At 47.7% G+C, this 18,926-nt stretch overlaps 1 protein-coding gene across 14 annotated transcripts in view; it reads right to left on the reverse strand.

The window, feature by feature from the left end:
* The window catches only part of faf (ubiquitin carboxyl-terminal hydrolase-like faf), an 819,194-nt gene that overhangs the window by 440,572 nt on the left and 359,696 nt on the right, over nucleotides 1–18,926 (reverse strand). For all 14 annotated transcript variants that reach the window (XM_075682882.1, XM_075682878.1, XM_075682872.1 and 11 more), the window contains one exon: nucleotides 5,750–5,878. In XM_075682882.1, the coding sequence (XP_075538997.1) occupies nucleotides 5,750–5,878 (129 nt within the window). The remainder of the gene's footprint in view (nucleotides 1–5,749; nucleotides 5,879–18,926) is intronic.

Genomic DNA, 18,926 nt, shown 5'->3' on the forward strand with positions numbered 1-18,926 from the left:
CTCGTCACGTCGGACTTTCAGAGAAGCTCCTTTCGCGATACACAGGGCCCTACCGCGTGCTGCGCCAGGTGACGCCTGTGACTTACGAAATTGCTCCTGTGGGTTCAACCTCGTCCTCTCCTCTGGCATCTAGTGATGTCGTACACGTCAGTAGGCTCAAGGCCAACGACACTGCTTCCGAGTCCGATCTTTAGTCGCTCCGGGACGGCGCTTTTGCCGCTGGGGGTAGTGCTACGCCACAATATGTGTGATCACGAAAGGCGAGCAGTGTGAAGACGACGACGACGATTAGAAGCTAGCGCGGGCTGTTGCCTCTTGGCCAAGCGCAGCGTATTGCCTTGTAGCCTTGTAAATATACTTGTAAATAGCTTTTCGTCGGTGTCTTCCTACGTAACAATATTGCTGTAGTGAGGCGAAGCTGACTTTCGGCAACCAACATTATGCAACGCGTCATGCTTTCCGAGCTTCGAAGCCAATCGCGAGGACCACAAAGGCCGAATCGGTGCCAATGCTGGCAGCGGCGAATTCTTTCAATGAAAAACATGGCACAGAGCGGCAAGAAGCTTAATAGCGAACGCAGAAGCAGCTAGGCCTAGCGTTGCTGCGGTGGTGGCTACGGCTTCCAGTGGATGAGCGTGCGAGAGCGCCAGTTCGAGTGACAAGGTAATCAAAATGGCGGTGGTGGTGGTGGTTTTATTAATGCTGTTTCGGACCTGCCATGATGGCAAAAAGTCCGGAAAATCGGATGGCGAAGGGTTCTTGCATTCGAAATTTCAGACGTTATTATACACAGGTTCTATGGGGTACATGGTGGTGCCGCGAAGCCGTCCGAATTATCGGGCGTCCGGAAAGTCGGTCGTTGACTAAACACTGGCAACTCCTACTCAAGCCAGCTTTACCGCAACTTTCTCTCCCTTTCAATAAAATTACAGCTAATTTTCCCTGATAGAAGCGCAAATTCCCTGAGTTTTCTCTGAGTTTTTCCAGACTATTGAAAATCCCTGAGAATTCCCGGTTTTCCCGGTTGGTAGACACCCTGAGTGTGTGTGCCAAATTTCAGCCCTTTCTATTAAGAAAAAAAAAAAATTATTTTTGATCCCCTTTTCCTCCCTTAAGCACATGCTTGTTGCGTTCTCTGAACGACATAAGGACTGGGATACCTACCTTCCAGAGATCGGGATTGCATTGCGATCGACAGTGAACCGCTTGACTGGTTGTGCACCTTCTTCTCTGAACATGGAGAGAGAGCTGCTGAATCCGATGGATAGAGTTCTCGCAGATTGCAGTGGAATGTCGGTCGCGCCGGCAGCACGAGCTCAATACGCGATGCACCTACGTGCCAAGATGACGGAAGCTTTACATAAAGCACGCCGTAATCTTCGCACTGCTAGGGCGCAACAGAAGGCGCAGTACGACTGCTCGCATCGAAACGTTCGCTACGAAGTGGGCGATCTGGTGCTTCGACGCCAGCATGTTCTCAGCGATCCTAGCAAACAGTTCACTGCCTCGTTGGCACTGAAATGGACCGGGCCGTATCAAGTGCGAGAGAAGGTTTCCTCGCTCATTTACTGGCTCGAGAACATGAAAGGGAAGCCGATCGGTGGGCCGGTACATGTTTACGACCTGAAACGCTAACGTGCCACGTGGTGAGCAGTGGGATGAAAACCAGACCCTCCCTCAAGCACAGTCGGTGAGAGAGAGCAACCAGAACCGAACGACGAGCCCTCCGCCATGCTACAACTTGTGTAGCAGGAGGATACCCTCCGGCACTGCCGGTCCCGTTTGACGTTTCCGGCGGAGTACAAGGCGTTACGCACAAGGTGAGTGTTAAACTTATCTGTGCCGACTTCCACGGCACAGGTGGACCACGACGCCCACTCTAAGTGCTGCCAAGACGACTCGGCGGCGGGACGCCCCCCCATTTGAGGTGTCGTCCTCTCTAGGGCCCTCGACTTACTAGGGGCGTCGCCAGGCCTCACCCCAGACACCCGCAGGGCGGCCCATCAGGGACGATGCAACCCGTTTCCCCTCGGATCCATCACCTCGTTGCCTGACCTCTCCATCCGAGGCCCACTCAGGGCCACCAAGGGAACCCGTCGCGATGAACCCCAGGCAACCAAGCCACAGAACGCGGGACGTGGCTACCTGGACGTCACAGGATGGCGTCGACCCGCCAGCCGCATATGTATCCGACCGACCCTGGTGCCGGCAGGAGAGGGCCCGGATCGGAACACCTCCGGAACGGCTCTTCTGGCTCTTCCAGGGAGGACAACTGGAGGACGGAGGGCACCTGCCTGCCCCTGCCGGTGGGTACAAGACTGTGTGGCTGTGGCACGGTATGAATACACAAAAGCCACGACCGAGGTGCCCTGCGCCGCCTCCGGATAAAAAGACAAAGAACACCACTGCAGCCACAACGACCACCCAGCTCCAGGCCACGTGGGCCCGAGTGGCCCGGGAGACAGCGTTCGCGGAGTGGCTGTTACACGTGGCGACCTGCCACCCAGACACCGCTGCCGGGACGGAAAATCAGCCAGCAGCATAGCCACCAGCAGCGGAGCAGCCAGCCACGAAGACGACGACTGGCATAACGACTGAGGATGCTGTGGCGGTAGCCGAAAATGATGGTGGGAAGGCGGCATCGGAGGCGCTGGCCACAACACTGGATGCGGCGTAGGAGCCCCAGGAGACTGAAATGGCAATGGAGATCGGCTTTTGGGCCATTCTTGATGAATAAACCGGCGTCCGAGTGTTTTGCGTCTGAGGGCATTCTTAAGGGGAGGAGGATGTGGGGAGCACCCGTTCCCATTTCCTCCTGCGTACTCGCGTCGTCGCGTTCGCAAATGGCGGACACGTCGAGCTGGCGTAGACAAAGGAGAGAGGCACTACGCGCCTTCCCTTAAGCCGTCACTCTCGTGACGTGCGTACCCCTCTCCCCCTCCGCTCGCGGGAAAGGAAACGTTTACGGCGGGCGAGGAGGACGTTCCCTCGCAAAAGGTAAAAAGGCATAAAAGCACGCCACCGGGGGAGACTCTCTCTCTTGGACGCCGAACACCTACGCCGCCGGGACGAGATCACCTGCTGCAACCCGTGAGTGACCTCGTTTGCCTGACCCACCCAGGCAAGGAGGCACGCCTACTGATTACTATTACAGAGAGGACATCCCTCTGCCAGTGTTCTTTATTGCTGGTACCAATAAACGTTATTACAGTTGACGCCGCCGGTTGCCTTATTCGTTCGAACCCAAAGTAGCCGCGATTTCCGTGCTACAGGTTGGGGAGTACTACAAAGCAACTGCGTGGGGCTAGATCTGGAGCTCACTTTCAGCCCTAGCCACACGCAGAGTAGAACCTCCACACCTTATGGGCAACCAAGGGCTCATACGGTGACAGAGAAAACACATTCCTCAAAGCTGTCGAACACATCGAGTCATACCTAACCACAGCAGGAATGAGATGTGCCCCACACAAGTGCGAGTACCTTCAATTCTGGCCAAAGCACGCTAAGAAACATCGAGCCCCACCAATACACCTCGAGATTGCCGGGCAACCTATAAAGCGCGCCCCAACAACACACTTACTAGGTATGCACGTCCAGGAGAACAACAGCGTAAAGGTAACCTCAGAGAAATTAAATCACGTTATAAGAAGCATCGCATCACTCATCACCAGAGTAGCGTTCAGTAAAGATGGTTTCATAGAGGATGAAACCTTAAGACTGGCACAAGCCCTCGTCATCAGCCGTGTAATGTACGCACTCCCGTATCAAGTCAAGCGCAAAAGTGAGACTGAGCGCATGGACACTTATAAGAATAGCGTACAAAACGGCCTTACAGCTACCGTTAAGCGCAAGCAGAAAGAAATTACTAGGGCTATGAGTATACAACACCTTTGAGGAGCTAGTAAGTGCCATGCTCATAGCACAGAGCCTCAACAAGACACAACAGGGAAGGCATCGTCTTCAACGGCTAGGGTACATGCTGACACCCCAGTACTGCAAAGAAGAAACACAACTCCTACCTAACCAAACTAGAGAACATTGTAGAAGACCCTATCCCCAAGAACATGCACCCCACCCAAAATCAAGAGAGGAGAGCAGCGTGTGCCCGCATGTTGCACGAACACTGTTTCAGAGACCCAACCACATATTACATGGATGCTAGCCCGTATCCCTCATAGCTACGTCGTGGACCCAAATACACAATCACCGTCACCAATCAGGAGAACCTGGTAGCCTCTGCCTCCATCCGCGCCACACACACAGCGCAGCAGCAGAAGCAGCAGCGATTGCTCTCGCACTTCGCGATGCTGAGAGCAAGCAAAGGTCTGCTCGCGTCCTTATGGACTCACAAGTGCGTTTATGCATGAATGGAACACTCCCTACAAAAGCCATTTGAATCCTGGGCCGCTCGCTAGAATGGACCCACGATATCGTCTGGTGCCTCGGGCACGAAGGCCAGCGGGGCAATGAAGAGGCAGACTGCGCAGCTTGAGGTCTCACTAGCCAAGCGGCAAACCATACCATTCTTCAGCACCCTACAGACTGACGAGTGACCCATGAGTTATTAACCACAAGTCAACAAATACTGCAGGACCAACGTCCCGAAAGAACACAATACGCTCCCCCACACAAAGCTCTCAATAAATTCCATGCAAGGGACTGGCGCCGCCTGCAAACAAACACATACCCGCACTGGTCTCGTCTACACGCAACCTCTCCAGACAGATCTACGTCCCGGACATGTCCCTGGTGTAGCAACCACACAGCGACACTCGCGCACAAAGCACACGAATGCACCAACCATCCGGGCGATGCGCTACAAGTCACAGCACACACACTCACTATGTGGTCTTGGGAGGCGAGACTCTCCGAATGAACACAGACTACATGCACCTGGGAAGCCGACTGGCGACCCTCGACCAGGCCCGGCGAGTTGCGATCGCCAGTGGAGCCCTGTCAGAGGGAACCACTTAGGAATAAACTGCGCAACAACTTCTGTAATAAAGTTCCACCACCGCCACCACCACTCTGACTACATCACTGTGGCATTGCTCCCTGGGCCCGGTCTAGCCCCACATTTCTGTCAGCGGGCACTGCTCAGTGGCAGGTAGGCAAACCCCTGACCACTTCAGCGACACAATGCTTAATTGTCCAAGACCGCGTCCTGTGTCACGCTGTTTTCAGTGGAGGATCCCAAACCCGCCACTCGCACCGGAAGTTGAAGCCACGTCAAAACCATGCAGGCAGAAGATGTCTTAGGCCATGCTAGGCCGACTACTGATTACAGTCGGAACATTCAATTCCCAGTGACTGCATGTTGCTTGGCTAGTCGAACTGAAGGGCAGGATATAGCTAAGGTCTAGCTAGATTGTTATGTAAATAGCTAGTCTTGGGAGTTTTTCGGGTGTGCGTGAGATAAATCTTTTTAATATGTTTGCATCGTGTCTGTCTTTTTCTGGAACGCTGAAATTCGTTAGAGTTACGTGAGAAATGCCTGCAAGTATGATTCATCTTACTGCTTGCCGACTTTTTGCTTTGCAGATATTCAGCAGATCTTAGTGAATTTCGGGTGTTGTCCTAGGGGAACTTGTGTGAGAAAAAATGTTGACCTTTCATAGCCCTCAAAAATGCGTAGTTACTATATCTGTGCTTTCATGCTGAAATTGTTATTAGCACTGAAAGGCATTTCATGGAATGGCAACACTACTGTTGCAATAAACAGCATCAAACCCAGATACCAGCCACCAACCTGGTGTAGATCTGCCGTCGAATCGCACCCAATGTGTCATTTGTGTGGGCAATGATCTCCAGGTCTTCCACCTGTCGTCCCTGGCTTGGAAAGCGCACTGTCAGCACCACCTGCCTTCCACGGTGAGCCCTGAAAGAAATTTAGAACAGCATCATTTCTCTCCCCTTGCAGCAACAAGGCCACCATATATCTCACCACGTCTAAAAAAGGGTCCCCGAGCCACCTCCAATATTTTGACTACATTTTAAATAAGCATGCCCACTGTGAACAGAAGAAACCATTCTTGGCAAACATGGCAGCACTATAAAACACGGAAAGTCACAAATTAAAAAAAAAATTCTTTTGTGCCTGTTTGGACCCTTCTTCATACATCCTGACATGAGCGGGGTAAATGTTGTGAATTGTCAATCGATGAGAGTGTGATGGAGACGGGAGAGAGGCTCACTGACTGTGCACCACTGATCCTTACGTTCCATGCAGTAAGCAGACAACCGTGGAGTCCTTCCAGCATGCGACCAGTAGCTTTGGCTGCTCTGCACAAGGCTGATGACAGTACACGGCTTATGGGGAGGATACAGAATGTGAGCGAGAAACTGCTTTGGCCGTATAGTCCTTTATGAAAGTGCCTGTAACTTTTCTATTACATCATTTCAAAACATTCCTGTGCAGTACATTAATTGTGTACTGGTACACAGCTACACAATATACAGTGGAGCCTTGATGATACGATCACGGCTAATACGACTTTCCGGATTATACAAATTTTTCTGTGGTCCCGGCCGAGCCCCATTACTTTGCAACGTGCTAGAGAATGGTTGCTACGAATCAATTTTCGACCCGCGTCGGTTGATACAAAAGTTACCGAAACACTGGAAATTCTAAAGTGTGCTTAGCAAAAGCCAGACGCTGCTGCCACCTGCGCTACGCTTTCCTGGCTTTGCTGTTCGGTGACATAGCCAGTTGCTGCTGCCGTCTGCGCTCCAATTCATTCACTTTGGTGTTGAGCGATATCGCCTGTCGCTTTCGTTCAGATTCCCCACCTTTGGTACCCGGTGATCTAATCAGTCGCTGTTGGCGTTTCAGTTCTGCCTCCCTTGCTTTCGTATCTGGTGACATGTTCAGTCATCGCATGCGCATTCGCTCCTTGTTCTTCTGGCGTTTGGTGTTGGGGGAATCCGGCGTCCGCTGCCGCTTCCCCGAACAGCTTGGCGCGGAATTACTGGGCCGCTTCGGGGCCGTGCGTCTCTCTCACTCGACTGCAACGAGACGTCTGGCGAAGGAGCGGCGGTGCAGCTGCAACCGCCGACACATGGCCGACGCGCGCGCGCTCATTCTACCGCTACTGTGTGACGTAACGGTTGCTATGCGCAGCGGTGCCTCCCACCGGCGCGCCGGCTGCTAAGGAGGGGAGGAGGTTGCCCCGCTGCGCGGAAAGGCCACAGTTGGCATGATTCCAGTGCACGGAGGGACACGACTACAAGCATGAGCCAAAGCTTTCGCTGCCCCACCCACGGATGCGAAAGAGAGCAGCATGCAGTCACGCGATTTCTCCCTTTCTCTTTTGGTGCGGAGGAGCGGACGCGGCGCTGGACAGCGCGGAGGCTGCGAAGAGTTTGAAGCGGTGACGCTTTTGTTGCTTTTGTGTGTTTCCTCCTTTTCCGCGTGCCATCGAACGGAGTAGCTGCTGTGCTTCGGAACACGTTCTTTGTGTTAGAAGTGGGCGACGGTGAAGGTCCACCACCAGCGTCTGAAATGCTGCACGCGCTCGAAGTTCTGAGGCGTGCTATGGCCACGGATGAAATCAGCGACAACACATGCACGCGTTTTTATGGATTTGAACAAAGTCTGCTAAGTGACCTGACAAAGAAAAAGAGGCAGGTCATTAGAGACTTTTTTTTCGAGAAATAAATGCTTTTTATGTACGTGTGCCTGAGTGAGTTCACCTCCAACTCTTTAATTTAGTTAGTTTTAATTGTTTCAATGATACGAATTTCGGCTAATACGAATATTTTTCGTGACCCCATGAGATTCGTATCATCGAGATTCCACTGTATAACAAGTTGAAAACTTTGTTAATGAAAAGCAACTTTTTTTTTTTTCTTTCACTGAAATGCGCGATTTATCGCAAGAACTTTTTCAACAAAAACTATGCATCCGCACTGTTTCTTTGAAAAGTTATACAGCAAAACCTGATTAATTGAAGTTCTTGAGGGTATCAAGAGAATAATAAACAAATGCTTACTACATTGAAACACTTTTATTTACTGAATGAATCAGCAAACTATGTGGGGCTGCTTGACTCTTACGTGTCCCCTGATATCTTGTTTTTCCGCATAGCTCCTGTCTCCTGCAGTGCGGCTTCGCCGCGTGGCCTGGCACTCGCAGCGGTCGGAGTGGTTGAAGCGCAGTGCGAGAGATGGCGTGAGTGTTGCACTGCTAGCGCCGCCTCACTGCGGGGTTACTTGGGTGCGGGAAAGACAAGGCACCCTCTCTTTGGTTTGAGACGGCAAGCAGCACGGACGTGCCGCGCGTGCGCCGATCCATGCTTCTGCGAGACCGTCTTGCGTGGCTACCTTCGAACGTGCCACCGTTCACGTGACCGTACACGCGAACGACCAGGCGTTGGAATCCAGCATGGGGCGAACATATTCGCTCGTTATCCGGTCGTGGTGAGTCGGACTTCTAGATTTGTCGCGGGCCCACCAGCATGTTTTGTGGATAGCAACTCGGCTAGCAGGCATTGATCTATGAAAGGTGCAATAAATGCCCTTGTGATTGTTTGCACTACTGTGTTGTCGTTCCCTTGTCCCAAGAGCATGGGTGTGAGAATCCCACAACTATTAAAGGGAAGCTGAAAGCTTTTCCAGAAAAAATGAGTGAAGAGCAGTACGTTGTGGTTTTCAACCCTCTGAATTCGAATATCTCATCGAAATTGAGCGAAAGAAAGCGCAAACATATTTTATTTCGACAAAAAGTGCAGAAGCAGACACGCCCAGCTCGCGCGCCTCGTTTCCGCCTGTGATTGGTTGGGCGCCTCGTGATGTCAACAATAGTGTTCGTCTGGACCGACTGCTGCCGCTACACACAAAGCACGGTGCAAGGTAGTTTGGTGCTGTTTTGCTGAGACTGTCATGAAAAATTTCAAGAGCTTGCGTTTCTCTGAGGAGTTCGGCGTAAAGTCCAAACTCCACGAGAGCGATATTGCGCGCGACGGTGACGGGCGACGGCTTCGAGCGACAAAACGGGCCGTCGCTTGAACAGATCGCTCGGTGTTGTCGCTCGATCGGTCGTTTCTAGAAATCTAGAACTCGTCACTCATCACCCGGAAGTGCTATGAGCGACTAGCCAATAGTGTGGAGCCGGAACTGGATGTACACAACTCAAATACTACTGTTTGTCGCACGGAACGAGCAAACTATTGAATTTTGCACGTGCAAGAATAAGAACCTAGTACAAGACCTTCAGAAATATTTTATGCTCCTTTTTCAGTAAAATACATCAACTTAAATTGATAAAGCATGCATCACGCTAGTTTCAGCGCGTATATTGCTGCCCTCATACCGGGAAGTCGTCGCTGGCGTGGAGTTCGGCTTGCAGGCGACGAGTGAACGCGCCAGCCATCGCCTCGCTGTCGCGTGTAAGATCACTTGTAAGGGGTCTATACTTTACTCCCTACATGTATGAGCTGATTGCGAAGAGCCGGCCTCTCCAAGAAACAAAAAGTGCTGGTGCAAGCACTGCTTTCCACGCGAACGAAGGCAAAGTGTTAGCATCTCCTTGTGTTGAAAATGTTCTTTGGCGAGGATGTTTCTTGCTAAGCTGCATTCAGCGTTCCAGTGATTATGTTTCCGGGCAAACAACTGTAGTGCTATGTTCCTGCACGCCTCCTCATAGAACGTAAGCGGTGATGCAATCTTCGGCATTTGTGCGCTGCTCCAAAGCTGTCGGCAATCTACACAGACGGTTTAAACGCGGGAAAAGTTTACCGGCTGTTGTAGCACATGTAGTATAGAACCTTCATCAGCGCGCCATCCGCACGCTACTCGTTAGGGCCCGTACATGGTCGATCCGCCCGTCTGTTCCGCCCGTCCGTTCCGCCCGTCCGTTCCGCCCTCATCCGGCCGCGTGCGGATTGCTCTCTACTGGTGAGCGAGGAGCGGACGCAACTTTCCCCTCCGCACGCCGGCTCGCCTCTCATTGGCTGGTCCGAGCCGGATGGTTCGGCTGTCGTCACAGCAAACATGGCGCGTGCTCGAAGCGAAGCGAAGCGGGGACGCAAGGCCTAGGCTACAGCCGCGTCAGAAACAGTCTATTTTTTTCTCCTTTTTGTGATTTTTACTAGAGTTATCTGGCACCCACGGAGATAGTCATCGAAAGCAGCAAGCCGGTGTACCCTTCCAGACCTCATCAGTGCGTGCGATCGCCAACAGAAACAGACGCAGTGCAGGAAGTGTGTGTTGTGTTTACGAGAGCGTCGGAAGAAATATTTGAAGCCGTCGACTTCGTGATTTCTTGTGCCATGCTTCGCGTGTGCGTCGCAGACGAGAACTCCATCACATACACGTGCATTCTGAGTAGCACACACGTTCAAGGCGTAGCGAAATAAGTAGCGTCCGATCGGCGCACTCAGCGTACACGTTTGGTTTCTGCTCTGTGTATGCGGATCGTTGCCGCGGAGTGGTGAACGCCAGCCTTTCGCAACTTTCAGAAGTGATGATACGATCAGTAGCGATAAGTTTTTATCGCCTCGTTATCGCTGCCATTCTGCGTGTGCTATACTGATTGTGAGCCGTTTTGCCGGCCGCGATGAGCCGTGGTGACCGCGACGTTCGAGCTGTGCTCTTGCTGTTATGAATTGCGTTTGCAAGCTACAAATCGTGATATGTATGTGCGATGTGTTGCAGCGTTACTGGGTGTAGAAGTCGTCGTACTACGCGATGTTCGTGTGCTCAGAAGTGAACTGAGCATAAGTGTTGCCGATTGCGTTTTCTTATGTAGTAGCCCGATAGAGAAGCCCTATCACAGCGGCTTTTTCTGCTTCGTACATCTATCGTTTGTTTCAAAAGTTGTTACTGCACGGTTAAAGATGCTTCTATCGGTGGGGGGAAATTAGGGAACATTATAATTGCATACGTCAAGACGTTCAGCGCTGTCGTGAAATGTGGACGCGCCTGAGAGCACTAATCTCGTGAATGCGATTAAAAATTCCCAAGACAGTGTTAAGAGAACGGTTAAAAAAGAAAACATATGAGAAGGTAGGCACAGCAGCTTGTCAACCCGCTCCTATAATACCTCTACCCGCGTCTGTTTGTAAATGTATGTTTTCTTGCGTTTGTCAAAGTTTTTTCTATTACCCACATTTCTTTATATTGGAGTTTTTCATAGTTTTCGCGTTTGTGTGTGAATACGTGCCTGCTTCCATGCATGTTTGCCCTTACCCGTATTTCTGTCCTTTTATATAATATAAGCATTTGCTTTTGCTAGTTTTCTTTCAGCAAAGTCATTACACATTTTCATTAACCAATCTCATTCAAAGCACTAACTCATGTACACGGCAGGGCTAGCCTCTTCCATCTCATTAAAACCTTTCTCACTGGTCTACCTCGTCTTCTCAATCTGCCTACTCGCTGTGTTTTCTGTCCTTGCTTCTTGTGTTGTTGCTGCAATGTGATTAACCAACTTGCTCAAAACAGATTTTGATCGCCCATGAAAACAAAGGTTTAGAGATACATTTTCTTAAAAGCGTCATGTGGGTTGCACAGCAACTTTGCCTCTTACCTCTGTTCATGTTTATGCATCAGTGCATGTGGCAGTTCGCCAGAAGTGCACATGAAAGGGTGCCATAGTGTGAAACTACACCTTCCTGTGCTGTTGCATTTTTCATGCAATCAGTCTTAGTAAACGGATGGTTTCGCTGCCGATCACATATGATGGCAAAAAATTTCAACACGAATAACATTGTGCAGTGGGGTGTCATTTCCTGTCTTATGCTTTTGTCGTTGCAAAGACATTTTTCAGTGAATGGAGCCCAGCAAAGCAGTGCACTGATAGCTTTTGCAACTTTCACCATTTATTACTTCACAAATGTCATTGTCTGACCCTGGCCATCGATCACTATGCCGATGGCTTGTGAATTAAATAATTGCCTCAATAAAACACATTCAACTTCACTCAGCATTTTTTAGTACAAACAAAGCTAGCAAACCTATTCACGGTGAATAATTGTGCTTACATTGGTGTTACTTGCCCAGTCAGATAAACAAATACAACAATGGCTATGACATGACTGTGATTTGACGTGCAGACTGCTAATAGTGCCTTTCAAGCGTGCCCTCGACTACTGCTATTAATAGTTACCTGACTGAGTATTTTGGGCCTAACTAAGCTAATGATGTTTGATAATTGTTCTCTTATTCACATTAGTTGCCTGGGCCAGGTAACGAAAATAAACAATGCCACCACATGAATGTGTGTTTGCATGCAAGCTGCCGACAGTGGCTGTCATTTTCGCGTTGACTGGTGCCGTTTGACCAACAGTGGCGATGACTTGACTGCGCTTTGACGTGCAGACTGCTAATGGTGCCTTTCATGCGTGCCCTCGACTACTGCTATTAATAGTTACCCGACTGAGTATTTTGGGCCTCACTAAGCTAATGATGTTTGACAATTGTTCTCTTATTCACATTAGTTGCCTGGGCCAGGTAACCAAAATGAACAATGCCACCACATGAATGTGTGTTTGCATGCAAACTGCTAAAGACGCGGTCAATTTCGCGCTGACTACTGCTGTTTCACCTACAATGGCTACAACATGGCTGCGGTTTGAAGTGCAGATGCTAAAGGTGCCTTTCAAGCATACCCCGATGACTGTTATTTCATGGTGTACTTGATGTACACAAACATGTACAGCTATTTTAAAAATTAAAATAGCATTACAACATTGGCTCATGTCATTTAGAACATACTCAAAAATTTTTACAAGTGAAAACAAAGTTTCCACTTACCATATGCTCATCGGATACAAAGGCTCAACTCTTTGTATCCCAGCTGCAACACATGTTGCCATTAGGAAGTGCTGCACCACAACTTCTGCGCGGTAGTTAGACCCCACTGAAACACATGTGTTACATCGGTGCTTTGATACAGCCACACAGATTGCACAACCTGAGGAGCAGTTACCCGCTGTGATTGCTTAGTGGTTGTGGTGTTGGGCTGCTAAGCATGAGGCTACGGGATCGACTGCCAGCCACAGCGGCTGCATTTTGATGGGGGCGAAATGCGAAAATACCCGCGTACTTACATTTAGGGGCATGTTAAACCCCAGGTGGCCCCAATTTTCAGTCCCCCACTATGGTGTACCTCATATTCATATCCTAGTTTTCGCACATAAAACCCCCTAATTTAATCTTTTTCTTGGAGCACTCATTATTTGTGAGAAAGAAATTATAGTTTCTGAAAGGAAGGAAGTATATTGGTACATTGGTGGTTTAGTCTGCATTTTCTTTTTGCTTCATAAACACGTCAGTTTACTGCACCCATACCACAAGAAAGCAATTTATAAATGTGCCTTAACACTGCATTTTGAAGTAATAGTGCAATAGCAGTTCTTTGTAGCGTACTGAATAAAGTAAAGTTCACATGTGTTACCAATGCAAAGGTAAACATGTCACATGCATTAGGCGAGCTCAAAAATGTAATGCAAAACCTCCTGCAATGCAAAATCCAGAAAGGCCTGATGTCCAAAGGATTTGGGATGTTTTATTAGCATACAGAGCAGAACAGAGCTCTTATATGCACTATAGGGCCCACCTAAACACAAGTCATGCACAGTAGCTGTGGTGGTTCTCAATATCCTGGGTTTGGTTGTGTTGTGCAAATGTGTTGTCACAATTAGCAAAGGAAGTTATTTTACGAGTGATCACTCTGTCTGCATCACAATCAAAGCAATATTTTAGTGATGCAATACTACACTTATTGGCTCCTCCTAATTATATGTGGTGACATGCTGTACCTTGTTTCATTCTACTGTCATTTACACGGAACATAAGGCGACTTCAAGCGGCTCCTCGAAAACATCCCATCGAAACTTGTATTATTTTTGTTTGCCAGTAAACACCCACTACCTCATGTAATGTCTCAAAAGGGACCTTTCAGGAAATAAATGAATGGAAATGACTAAATGCAAAACGCTCCGATTTCTTATTCTAATGCTCTTCAGTTGTGATTGGCACTGCAAGCACGAGTATTTAATATCTGCAAATAATTACTGGCTTCTTAACACCAAAACACATGATTTTAACTTTGTATTTATGTGCTTCGAAATGGGAAAATATTTGGTATTCGTAATCAGTGCCTTTCAGAAACTTCGCTACTTACGCAAGTGTACATAATTCATAATTTGCTGGGCAGGCTCAAAGCCTGCCTACAGCAGACCGAAAAATTTTTCGGAGCCCGCAATATGCGAAGAGCCAAGCAGCGCTATGCAAGCGATTAATGCGGCAGCTGTATGGAGAAATAGTCACAGCACCTTTCGATTTGAGGCTGTGGCGTTCCCTGACTGCGGAGAAGTTTTGTTACTGTTTCGAAAAAAGCTATTTCGTTCCTAAATACACATGCTTGAAAAAGCTTTGTGGTCAATGTTAATTATGCACGATTAAATCAGGATTCTGTTATGCCTCATAGTTGCGCGTCCCATTGGATTGTAGCGCAAATGCTCGGTGCAGCTAGGCAGTGTATGTTCGGATTCGTAGCAGAAGACACGCATTGATGTCTCAGCCACGGCTATTCGTATTTCGTTCTCTAAATACATAAATAGATGCATAGAGAAATTAATTATAGATTGAACTTGAACTTAATAAAGGGGGGAAATTACGCAGAACTATTACATCAAACTTGAACTTGCATCCACAAAAATATGCCAGTGTCGTCTGCTGTCAAAATTTGTTGCCAACCTTGAACACGTTTGCTCCGCCGAATGGTTGCCAGCTGTCAATAGACAGCGTCGTCCAATAGGAGTGCGCCTGCAACCCGCTCGTGCGGATGGAGCATGGCTGGTCCGAGGCGGGCGGACGGTGTCGGGTGTCGTCACAGCAAACATGGCGCTTGCTCGAAACGAAGCGAAGCGGGGGACGCGAGGCGTGAGCTACAGCCGCGTCAGAAACAGTCTATTTTTCTCCTTATGATTTTTACTAGAGTTATCTGGCACCCACGGAGATAGTCGCCGAAGGCAGCAAGCCGGTGCACCCTTCCAGGCATCGTCAGTGCGTGCGATCGCCGAAAGAAACAGACGGAGCGCAGGAAGTGTGTTGTGTTTACGATAGCGTCTGAAGATATATTTGAAGCCGTCGACTTCGTGATTTTTTGTTCCATGCTTCGCGTGCGTGTCGCAAATGAGAAGTCCATCACATACACGTGCATTCTGAGCAGCAGGACACATGTTCAGTGCGTGGCGAAATAAGTAGCGTCCGATTAGCGCACCCAGCGAACACGATTGGTTTCTGTTCTGTGTATTCGGATCGTTGCCGCGAAGTGGTGAACGCCAGCCCTTCCAAACTTTCAGAAGTAATGATATGATCAGTAGCGATAAGTTTTTATCGCCTCGTTATCGCTGCCATTCTGCGTGTGCTATACTGCGTGTGAGCCGTTTTGCCGGCTGCGACGCGCCGAGGTGACCGCGACGTTCGAGCTGTGTTCTTGCTGTCATGAAGTGTGTTCGCAAGCTACAAACCGTGATATGTATGTGCGATGTGTCAGTTTAAAGCGAACAATAGCACAAGTACCAGCATTATATGCCTGATGAGTGCTTTATTTTCTTTTCTCGTGTTCATTCTGCCAACAGTCATTAGCAAATAATGTGCATTAAACTGACTTGGGCCTGTAAAGTATGTCCATTAAATGTTTTTCTAGTGCACTTTCATCTGCCAGTAAGTTTACTGCTACCTATCATTCATGGGTGTGGGATGGACGCTATAAGTGGCTATCTGACTGATCTTTATTTTGAATAGGCCACGGTTCCACTCATTAACTGAACCGTTTTCAGCTGCGCTGCCAGACTATAGAAAGGGGCACCTCGCCTCTTGTCATTCTTTAGCATGTTCATGGCCACAGTGCGTTGTCCCTGAGAAGTCAGCTGCTATCACAATATAAAACGTGCCTATTGGCTGCTATGAGTTTATCCTGAACACGAATTTTCACATTTATGTAAGCATTAGTTATGTGACCGAAGCCAGCCAATGAGCACGAACTGCTGGCAGAATTTTCAAGTGACTGCAGGTAGAGTGTCTGCTCCCTATATTATGTTAGCCACACTGCTTTGTCAGTGTGCTGAAATGTTCTTTTTTGACAGAAATTTACCGGCCAGCAAGACAAGATATTGCCAAACCATCAATTTTATGCCCGTACACATGGTCACTTCTTTATTTTATGATATTCTGGGCATGACACCCATGGCTTAACTTATGCACGGAGTTGAGTTGCTGCATGTGAGAAAAAAAATCACTGCGTAGCTAATAGGAATTAGACTGGTATGAAAAAATTATTTATCTTTATGGCTTGTAGTATAAGTGGTGCTGTTCATTTGATGCACACAGTAACACGTGAACACAAATGTATGTGTACCTTGCATTTATGTGCATGTGTGTGTGAATAAAACAGCACAACTTCTAAAATCAAGGCACGTTGCACCAACTATACCCATTAAAGATGTTCTATGTGGTATTCAGCTGATCTTATTGAAATTTTATCACATGGTGCAGTTACATTTCATACCTGTATGTAAACCAATTTAAGAACTGTATTCACTGCATGTGAGAATCCATATTTTGGGCCAATGCAGTACCTGGGGTAGCAGCTTTTTAGTTAGCTTTTGCCACAGCTCATTAGAGGGATCTTTTTGATTATGCCATCCAAACAACTCATATAAAGGTTTGTGTTTAGTATACCAGCAGTGAAATACTGAATGCAGCTGCAATTCTTTGTATACTAGTGAGATTAATTCCACTGCTCATGGTTCTGTAACATGTTGTTCTTCAGTCACACATGGTGACAGTATTTGGCGTCATGAGTTCTAGGCTAATTTTCACATGGGCCTTTCGATGAAGTGAAATCTGCCTCTTCAACAGTCAGTTTAGTGGAAAGCCACCAGTGAACCAATAGCTCAAAGACCAATTCCTGCATGCTTTTCGCCAATTGGGTAGTGCATGGAAACTATCTGTGATACATCACTTCAGCTACACCAATAATCACACAGCTAAACCTGCCACATATAGTTAAGTCATTGATATAGGCAGAGGAAGATGATTCACGTATGTAACAGTTACTCATCCCTTGAAATGTGAATGACCCAAACCTTCGCGAGCATATCAGTCACAACCATCCAGCAGCACAAGTGGGAACACTTGTGCTATCACAAACGAAAACAAGTAGAATAGTACCACCGTCTCAGCTGGTTTGTCGTGATTACCTTGCCTGCAAGTTTCTTGTTTATATTGGATAGGCTTCCTACTTCCTACAAATAGCGTGTATACATATTTGACCTGCACCACAAAGAGCTGATGTCACAAAAATATGTGTACACCTTAGTGTTATGTTGCTTTTCATGGTGTCTCAGATTACTTAATACAGTTTTGAAGTTACAGATTGCTTCACATGTTTATAGCTAAAAACCACAGAAAACTACTTGCATTGTGACTGCGAGGTCACAACACGAGGATTTGTGTGGTATCCTTCCTGTTCATCGGTGTGTCCTTGCACTATAAATGTAAAACGTCGCACCTCCAAACCTGAGCACCCACCCTTACATTTCAAACACTTTTTTGAATGCTCGGCAGTTATGCTTACAAGAACATTGTGACAGCAAATCTACACCACCTTAATTTAAGTGCGATGTAAAGGCTTGTTTGTGCACAGCCAAGCTGTTCTAGCACGCCTGCAGGGATACAGCATTGTCCAGTGGCACCGTATAGTTCAGGCGTAACAGTGAACTAGTAAACAAAGCGGCTGATAATACTAAGCTGACCCATATGTAGGAGCATTATATTATCTAACCCACACGCAAAGTTGCTTTCAGTGTACTGAATAACCACAGCTTTGATTTACCAAGTTATATTACTGCACACACACAGCGCTCAAACAAAGTCTGTACAATGGTGAGAAATGTGCCAAGGAATGAAAGATTACTTGTGATGTGTGGATTTGAATAGTAGATGTGAATGCATACCGAATTCACCAGTAGGCATGTTTTCTTTTGGAACAATCTTACATTTGGCACAAAGGCTGAGCCACTACGGCCTCTCGGCTGCAAATTTCTGTGCTCTCACAGTGCTAATGGGTGTATCGTTCATTTGGCTACCCGAATAGTGAATAGGTAATAGAGCACTACAATCTTTCAGTTTTACGCAGAACACCTTGTGCATTATTCACAAAACTGAACCTAAGGAACTATTCGCTGGTTTGTTATGGAAATAAAAAAAATGGCAATGAATGTTTCCTCGCTTTTGGTGTGGCCCTGTCTTCTGCCCTACGTGCCTTCATTTCATTGTCATGTGCATGTTAAAGCAGCGGCTAAGACAGACAAACACAAAACTACTAACTACATCAACATTTTCATACCACAAGAGGTCACTGAACTCACTGCTAAGCTACACTTGATAATATCGGTTTGCTTTCGAATAAATACAGGCACTGTCCAGCTGTTTATGTTATGCTATGCATTTTTCATTTTCCTAAAATATGGCTGTGCATGAGCTAGCAAGGTTGTTACTACATAAATACATAAACAACATGCAGCCCATGCCCAACTAACTCATATAACCTGAGTAGAGCTTATTTTTTATATGTAGAGCAATCAAAATAGAACACGCACGTATGATGCCGACAGTATCAAACAGTCTCAAGTCGAACATCCTTGTTTGGTGCCATGGGTGAGAGAGGGAGCATGCCTGTCAAGGTACTGCTTAATTTTGCGCGCTTTGGTAATGTTTGTACATTGTTGAAATGTTAAATTAGGTATGTTAAGTAGTAAGGTGGCAACATATTGGCCACCCAGGCTGGCAAGAAAGAATGCAATTGTTTGATTTCACTCAAAATAAGTTTTCTTATCAGCAATGTAAATTATATGCTTTCAAATAAATACTCCCCTTGGAAACATATCTCATGAGCATGCATATATCTGCATAAG

This window comes from Dermacentor variabilis, chromosome 2 (assembly GCF_050947875.1).
Source record: "Dermacentor variabilis isolate Ectoservices chromosome 2, ASM5094787v1, whole genome shotgun sequence".
Lineage (NCBI taxonomy): Eukaryota > Metazoa > Arthropoda > Arachnida > Ixodida > Ixodidae > Dermacentor > Dermacentor variabilis.